At 45.9% G+C, this 9087-nt stretch overlaps 1 protein-coding gene across 1 annotated transcript in view; it reads right to left on the bottom strand.

Moving 5' to 3' along the window:
• Positions 1–1117: 1117 nt before the first annotated feature.
• The window catches only part of LOC108926358 (zinc finger homeobox protein 3-like), a 125126-nt gene continuing 117156 nt past the window's right edge, over positions 1118–9087 (bottom strand). Inside the window, exons 9-10 of the mRNA XM_029253554.1 lie at positions 3292–8781; positions 1118–2909 (exon numbers count right to left, since the gene is read on the bottom strand). Coding sequence (XP_029109387.1) covers positions 1168–2909; positions 3292–8781 — 7232 coding nt within the window. The 3' untranslated portion in view covers positions 1118–1167. The remainder of the gene's footprint in view (positions 2910–3291; positions 8782–9087) is intronic.

Here is a 9087-nt window from a genome sequence, read left to right as displayed (position 1 = left end):
AGAAAGGAATAGTCATACAGTGTTAAGTGCACAAAGGTAACACAAAAAAATGTGTATCTCTTCATGTTCAACCCCCTAAATCGTTTCTTTTTTTGTCAGTATTAAAAAAAGTGAATACCACTAAGTAAAAAGGGGGTACTACTTGGGCGGAGGAAAGCCAAGACGCTGAGAAAAAGACAGAAAATAATGACTTTCTATGAGTCACTGCCCCGCAATCTAGTCTATTGGAATGACCAAGACGACATCAAATGAAACTCCTTTACGCTGGACGATACAAAAAGCTAAAATGTACACAGATTTTTTCAGTCTATCATTACTGTTTCAATTCATTTCCAATGCATCTAATTAACACCAAAAATGTTCATAGCTATCAAATACAGAAAGTTCTTTTAATTCTTAAAATAATAAAAAAAAAATCTCCCACCAACAAATTATGCAATGCTCTTCATGTACATTGGGAGTATTAATTTTGTCTTTCAAAGCAATTTGACCTGTAATCACATACAGTTTTGACTCCCCAGATGGTGTCATTTAATATTTTTACTAATTGTAATACTTTCTGCTTGTTAAATGAACTGATGAATAAAACAAACATCTTGCTTTTGTTAGGAAGGCAAAAGAAATTTCTGCAACAGAAAAAAGTTTGTGAGCTGTTGACCTGAGAATAAAACAGACAATACATTATTAATTTAAGCAAGCCATTGGTATCTGAACACTTATACATAGCAAGAAAACTGTGAATGTAAGATTATTCTCCCATACAGTACATACTGGCTATTTGTTACTGTGCTGTTAGAGTGGGACCGCGGTACGAACTCACGTCTGACTTGTCATGTATGGAATGGGAGAAGGGGCAACGTGAATATTTGAGGCAGTCCATTGCTGTACAGAATTCCATTATCAGTATCCAAAACATAACTGCACTGATATTTCTTCTGTATATACACATATATAGTTGAGTTGAAACGAAAACCAGCATATTAATATGGGAAAACAATCCACTAACATTTAATTTTTGGTTACAAGCTTTGGAATTGCAGTTAGGTCTTTACACATCTTGTTGTCCAAAACTGGTTTATGTATTTTTTAACATTTTTAACAGGTTTATTTTGTGGTTTTTGTTTTGCTTTGTGTTTTTTTAAACATTGTCCATTGTTGAAAGCTTGTTTACAATCTGATGGAGTCTGTTCCTATACTACCGAGATTACTACTACAACTACTAGTGTCTTTGAGACAGCCGGGTGGCTGTGGCGGTGGCGGCGGCTCCTCAGCCGCACAGCCCAACCGGCCTGCTGACTTCTGACTGCTCTCAGAGTCAGATTCGTCAGTAAAGACGTCTGTTGGTATGGAGGTCTGAACCCCTGAGGTGCTCAATGAACTTGAGGTAACCGTTGAAGGTGAGGAAACTGGAGGAAAAGAAGAAGTGGCCACAGAGGACATGGGATTCAGCTTCCCCGGTAAAGCTCTGGAGAAGGGGGCTGGGGACCAGGGTTTGCCAGCAGTGGCGGTGTGAGGGGCGGCAGCGGCCGTGGACAAGGCGGTGGAGCTCGAGGATGTGATGGCGGCGGGTGTCACTGGCAGGGCTGGGGGGCTGTTGTTGGAGTGGGCGGCAGACTGCGAGGTAGATGTGCTGTTAGGACTGGGGAAGCAGGCTGGAGAGTGAGGTAATAAACAAGTCGCGTGCTCTTTGGCATTTCTCGCTGATCGCTTGATTGTTCTGTGTTTGTGCAGGGTTGACTCCAGATGTTGACTTAACGCTTTGTCACCGTCCAGGGTGGTTTCACAGGCCAGGCAGTCGTACAGGCTGCCCTCTCCCGCACTCCTGCCGTTGGGGATCCGCAGCAGTAGCTCTTGTGGGTTCACCACAGACTGGCCAAAAAAGCACATGGATTTGAGGTGGCTGATGGCCGCCTCCTCCTTGCTGAAGACAGCCTGACACTTGCGGCACGCCAGCCGGCACGGCACCTTTGGGACGATGTACTGGTCCAGCAAAGGGTCGACACCTTTGCTGTTCATCTCTTGAGGCTCAGAAGAGGGGTTCTTGTTGGCCTCTCTCTGCTCCTCAGCTTTCACTCCATCTTTGGCAGATTCTTTACGGTCTGAAGTTCCTGGTGTTTGATAGGAAATGGGTGTTTGGTTTGCTTTGGGTGGCTGAAGCTGTTGCTGCTTCTGCTGTTGCTGCTGAAGATGCCGCTGCTGCTGCTGTAGTGCCTCCTGCAGACTCTGCTGATATTGCTGGTAGTGCTGAAGCAGAGAGCCGGGGGAGAGCCCCATCAGAGCCTGCGATAAAGCTGGACTATACGGGAACAGGCTTTCCATGCTGTACATTGGCTGCAAGTAGCCGCCTTGCAGAGCCCCAGGTATCTGTGGGGCATAGTAGGGCGAGAAGCCAGGCATGAAGTAGGGAAGAAATTGGCTGGTTAGCAGAGCTGTCGGGTCCGACCCCAGAGCAGCCTGTAGGGCTTGGAGTTGGGCTGGATCAACTACATATTCCATACCAGGAGTTGGCATAGAGGTGGCAGGAACCGCAGTGTCTGGTTTATCTTTCTTGGCGCTGGCAGCAGAGGTGGAAGGTGCTGGCGTGACCCCAGACGAAGATGGGGCCGATGGCTTCTCTAGCTTGTCCTTGGGCTTCTCCTTCTCCTTAGGCCTGTCAGCATCACGTTCTTTGGGCAGTTCAGGCCGTGGACCTAACTGAGTTGCTGTAGAGGTGGAGGTGGCAGTGGGAATGGGTGTGGAGGTGGAGGTTGAAGCAGACTGAGCAGTGGAGTTGCTGGTCTGCACTGGACTGGCTGAAACTAAAGAAGAGGCAGGGGATTTGTTGGGTAATCCAGAGGTGGGAAGGCTGGGTGAAGGAACACTGTTACCAGGCATGCTCAAGAGGTTCGGTGGTTTTGGAGGTGTTAAAACTAAAAATTGTAATAAAGAAAAAAAGACACTTTATGATACCAAAAATTAAAAACTATTATGGACAGCTTCTGTAACACTATACACATTATAAGGAAGTTATTTTGTTTGCAAGCAACATTTTTCATGAATAGTCTTTGCATCCACTGCAGTGGATGACTAACATGTCAAATCAGAATCACAGGAACATATGCTTAAAAGACCTATCCAGTACAGGTCTTTTGAATCTAATATTCCAGTACTGAAAATGATAAACAACATTGTCTACAATATAAATTGCAATATCATCACAAATGAAATTTTAAAGCAAAAAAGAAATGAGCAGACTTTCATGTTGTTAACTTTTTTGTTTGAGAGCATATCAACCACTGAGTAAGGACATACCTGTATTTGATGAAGTAAATCCTGATAAAGAAGAGCTGCCTACCCCAGGCAGGAGGACCGGAGGAATGCCCTGCAAGGTGGGGTAGGCTGATGAAAGGTTCAGCGCCTGCAGGGCTGGGCTGTCAAACATCCCTTGTTGCTGCATGGCTTGCTGCTGCGCCAGTCCTAGGACTTCATTAGCTTTCTTAATGCGGTCCATCTCCTGCTGAGCCATGAGCTGCCGTACAGTGGCCGGGTCAAAATACTCCTTCTCCTTGTCCAGTTGACTACCAATAGTGTCCTTCACCTTAGAAATGTGCTGCTGGGAAAAGATGTGGTCCCTAACTGAAAGCCTGGCACTGTATTTGACGCCACACAAAGTGCATTCTGTTTTGGGTCCCTCATAAGACGTTTGGTTTATACCAAAATGCTTGGCCATGCTCAGCTTGGCTTTCTTTTCCTTGGCACGGGCATTCTGAAACCACACCTGAACCACTCTCTTTGGAAGTCCAATGTCATTGCCAAGTACTTCACACTCCAGCATAGTGGGGGTCCTGTAATCATTGAAACAAGACTTAAGCACCTTCAGCTGGAGATTCGTCATCTGTGTACGGAAGCGCTTTTGGCCCGGTCGGTCCCCATTGTCAATGCTCCTGTTTCCAGAAGCTCCTGGGCTTGGCGAGCACGGGTCTGCAAGACTAGACGTCTCACTGTAGTCCACCAGAGTCTCATTCTCAAAATCCTTAGCATAATAACTTGTTGCAGGGCTAACCAACTCGGAAGACATCTGGTCATCGTTGTCAAGGGAGGGAGCCATGCCCCCAGTCTTGGACAGAAAGTCATTGCTGTTCTGACCATGTTTTGCATCTGAGCTGTCATTGTCAACAATAGCCTCATCACCAGTGGTGGTGTCAGTGATTGCAGTGTTCACAGATGAACAGTCATCATTGTCCAGCTTATTCTGATCAAAGCTTAAATTGACAGATGACATAGTTGGGCTTTCAAAGTCCTCCATTCCCTCTACTTTAATTGCAGCAGGGCTGAGCAAAGCATGTGGAGACATATCTATGCTTTTGCTCACTGGTGACAGAGAGGAACACTGTCCATCATTATTGGTAGAGGAGAGCTGTGAAAAGTGTGATATGTCAAGGGGATCCATCTTCAAGTGCACCCCTTCTTGTTCAGGAAGCATGCTACATAAAGCCAGGTTGTACCCAGCACGCTTGGCTTCATGCCAGTGGCGTGAACGAATATGGGCCTCAAGAGCAGTCTTAGCCTTGAACAGAGCACGACAAAAGGGACAACGACGATGGGCCTGAGCAGGCCCTACAGCTCGAAACTGCCCTTTCCTTTCTCTTGCTCTTGTATTCTGAAACCACACTTGGACCACTCTTTTCTTGAGGCCAACTTCATGGGCGATGTGATCCAACATCTTGCGTGTGGGATTGGAATCCAATAGATATTTCTGATAGAGAATCTCAAGCTGTTCAGGTGTAATGGTAGTTCTGAGGCGCTTGTCCCGCTGTGGCTCCTCCCCACTGTTAGCACTATCATTTTCCCCAGGACTAATGCCTGGTTTATCCTCAAGTTTCCTCTTTAGTGAGTTTAAGGTTGAGGTGGGTGTTGAAGGTGAAGCGGCAGAACTGCTAGGAATCTGTGGTACAGCCCCTGGAAACAGCTGGCTTGCTAGCAAGGGATTGCTGGGGTCAAATAACATGAAGGGCATGTCCATAGGACGATCTAAGAACTGGGGATGAATGAACTGGTTTTGCACAGTCAAGAAGTGAAGCTGCTGGTGCTCCTGCCAGTGTTCAAATGATGGAAATCCAAGCTTGCATTGTTCACACTGATATGGGACAATCTGTTGGGCTAACTGCTGCTGCTGTTGTGAGCCAGTTGTCAGAAGTGGGTTAAGGATCATATGCGAGCTTTGTAAAGGTCCTGGGTTAGCCTGCGATACTGAGGGACTACTCTGGTGCTTCTGTTGAGAGGCAGAAGGAGAGAGAAGTGTTTGAGCCTTTGGAGTTGTTTGTGCCTTTTCATCTCGTGGTAGCCTCTGCATTTGAGTCTCAGGCTGTAGTTGTTGAAGACCTTCCTGTTTTACAGGGACCTGGTTCTCCCGTGGCTCTGAGGTTGTTTCACCTCCTAAATATTTAGGTTTTTCATCAAAAGAGCTGGATGTATTAACAGGCGAGGCCTCATCTTTTTCTGAGGATATCAAATGAGCTGAGGTGGGAAGAGGAAGAGAACAAAGGCTGGAGGAAGATGGGATTGGAGTGTGAGATGAGGACCCAGATGGGGTATAGAATTCATGAGAAAGATCCACAGAATCCTCATTTTGGCTGTCATATTGCCCTTCCTCATCTTCATCTTTATAACACAACTTCTTCTGATGTTTAATGAGATCAAAAATGCGTTGGAAGACCATGCTGCACTTCTTACACTGGTAGTTCAAGTTAGTGGTGCGGATATAACGATCATTGGATAACTCCCGACGATCCCCTTCCTTGGTGCCGTCTCCTTGGTTCTCATAGTTTTTGCGGGCTTTCTGGCGTGCATTTTGGAACCATACCACTATGACTCGGGTGGGCAAATTGAGCAGATTGGAGAGCTGTTCAAATTCATCGTCTTTTGGATAGGCATTAGCATCAAAGAAATCTTGCAGCACTCTTAGCTGGTAATCAGTAAATCTTGTCCTTGAGGATCTCCTGCTTCCATAACAGTCCTGCTTCTGTGGTTCAGGGGATGGTGGCTTGGAATCGATTTTTGCATCCTCTAGTGTGGTAGTGGGTGGATTGCTGAAGTTGTAAGGCGAATCTTTGTTACGTTGGCGCTCCTTGAAAAGCGTGTTACGGAACCAGTGCTTAATGACTTTTTGAGGGAGACCAGACTTGTCAGCCATTTCTTTAATCTGTTCTTCATTTGGGGAGTTGTTAATGTCAAAGTACTGCCTCAGGACTCTCAGCTGATCATCTGTAATACGTGTTCTTGGTCTTTTGTTCTGCTGTTGCTGTTGTAACATAGCTGGAGTGAGCTGCTGTTGGTACAGTTGTGCTAGATCAGTAGCCAAGCCTGGCTCAACAGATGGTAAATGAGCTGGGATTTGAGAAGGCAAAGACTGAAGGGACATGGACTGCATCATAAGAGGTGAGAAGAGCGGTAGCTCCATAGGCATGGGGATCTGAGTCATGGGCACTGGGGTCTGAGGAGCAGGAATGGCTGGGGGTGTAAGAGAAGGTGCTGAGACAGGAATATTTGGTGTTGAAGCACGCTGAGGTGGGGGTGGAGGAGGAGGTGGTGGTGGGGGTGGAGGAGGAGGTGGAGGACCAGCCTCAGGTGTCTGTGGTCTCAAGGGATATAACTTGTCATACTGCTCCCTATATTCCTTTGCAAATCTCTCCAATGACTGAAATGGAAAAAATTCTTGATGTATATGCTCTTGATGACTCTTAAGGATTAATATATTTGAAAAGAGCTTGCCACAGGCTTCACACTCCAGCTTTTTAATACCATCAATTGAATCAACCATCCTGGTAATTCCTGCTGAACCAGAAGGTCCAGTTCCTGTGGGTTTCTTTAGCACTTTCTGCTTATTCTCATTGTACTGTATCACTAATTCAAAGCCAAAGTTCTCTAAAAGGGCCTTTGTCGCATTTCCTCGAGCATCTGAAGCAATTCTAGGTGGAGGAAAATTAGGGTCTTGGTTCCCACAAAGTACACTTTGTTGCTGATCTTTCTTATCTTTTGATTTGTTGATGTCCACACCATCATTGGAGGAGTGATCTTCTGTTTTCTCATTAATTTCCTTATCCCTCTGAACATCACGGTCTTTCTCATTATGAAGAGAGGGTTTTAATTTCTTCTCATTTTGATGTAGGAGGGATGTGTTCTGCTGAAGCAAAGCCATCTGGCTCTGAGCCTGTGACTGGGCCTGCTGTTGGTGTTGCTGCTGGAGGTGATGGTGCATCAGCTGCTGCTGTAGACAGCTTTGTTGTGCCTGTGAATTCTTCAAGTCCTCCAGCAAAGCATTAGCAGAGGAGCTAGCAAGGCTAAGTGCAGAGCTACTGAGGTTTATGTCTGGGTTCAGCTGGAATTCAGCTCCAGGGATGTAGAAAGGGAAGAGAAGCTGCTGCTGCTGCAGTGGGAGAAGAGCATCAGTGGTCATGGGGAAGTGCTGAAGAAGTGCTGGGTTGAAAAGCTGAGACTGAATAAGGGCAGCTTGCTGCTGCAATTCTTGCTGTAGCTGGACTTGGGCCTGGGCTTGAGCCTGAGCCAGCTGTTGCTGCTGTTGTAAGTGCTGCTGTTGCCCCCTTGAAGAGAGCATGTCAAATTTCTTCTTTCCATCATGGTTTTCAGAAGGTGAAGGATGACAAGAGTTTGAAGCATTCCCTAAATTTTCAATGTTATGTGACTGGTTGATATGACTACCACCAAGAATGCTTTGCACACTCTGAACTGTTGAAGAATTATTGTTGCTTATGGTGCTTGTTGATGTGGCAACTGGATTAGGACTTGGAGTAGAAGTACCTGCTGAAGACCCTCCTCCAGTGCTGAGAGCACTGATGGAACAACTGCCACCGGCTGCTTCGAGCTTGGCTGCTCGGGCTTTAGTCTGATGAAGAACCGAACGCATGTGAATCTCCAGTGTAGAGCTCTGGCTGTATGCCACGTTGCACGTGCTACACTTGAACGGCTTATTATCAGGACTGCTGGTGAGCTCAGATTGGCCACTACTGGATTCCTGCAAGGCACGCTTGACCTTGTGCAAGTGTGAAACAGAGTTATAGTGGACAAGGAGAATATTTTTCTGGGTAAATGACTCCTTACATACTGTACACTTAAAAGGCCGGGATGGATCCAGAAACTTCTCCATGGTAAAGTTGGGGCCTTTCCTAAATGGCAAGGCGCGTTTAGGTTCTGATCCAGAATCTTCTTGAAATGAGCCAGAGTCGCTGCCAGTTGGACTTTGCTTTTCCTCCGGATCACTTTCCTCACCTTCCTTTTCATCTTCGGCCAGAACACCTTGATCTTCTCCCAGTGATGGATCACCAATTATTGTGAGGTCTCCATTCATAAACAAGCCCCCATACAGTTGGTGGATGTCAGAATCACTCAGCTCCAGGTGAGTGGTCTCTAGGTGTTTCTTCAAGGCTTGTAGAGTCCTGAAGCTGCGCTGACAGAGGCAGCACATGGTGGCTGCTCTGATTATGTGGTACTGTGAATGCAGCTGCAGTTTCTCCACAGTTTTGAAGGCCAAACTGCACTGGTTGCAGCGGTACTTGTATACATGTCGTTCTGAAACAGGCAGCTGTGGTCTCTTGTTGTGGACTTCAGTGAAGTGCATCTGGAGAGCACCAGAGGACTTGAACACTTGATTACACCCTTTCTTCCAACAAAGGAAACCAGCAGAGTCCTCTTTAGTTAACTGGTGTTCCTCAAGGGGCAATTTGTGGGCTTCAGCTACATCTGTTGGTGGAAGAGGCCTTTTCTCAGGCTCTGCTTCTGAGGCTTCTGTCAAAGAATAAACAGAAACTAATATCAAATTAAGTTGCTGGCCACAGAAGTCAATCCTGTTTCCAGTTTTCCTTTTTTCACAGGGAAAAGTGCTACAGGAAATGTAACAGTTCGTATCAAACCTCAAGTTTAAAAAATAATAGTGGTGTCGGATTGTAAGTAAAGTCTGAATATCTGTTTTCATAGGTTTTAATTTCGTGTTCAAATAGAAAACACGGAATTAAAAATCATTTATTACAACCTTACTGTACTACGGAATGGGTACAGAAGTTGGTAGCTAACAGTAAATATAATGAAAATAAT

The sequence above is a fragment of the Scleropages formosus genome, chromosome 7 (genome assembly GCF_900964775.1).
Source record: "Scleropages formosus chromosome 7, fSclFor1.1, whole genome shotgun sequence".
Taxonomy (NCBI): Eukaryota; Metazoa; Chordata; class Actinopteri; order Osteoglossiformes; family Osteoglossidae; genus Scleropages; species Scleropages formosus.
This window is presented reverse-complemented; position numbering and strand designations above follow the sequence as displayed.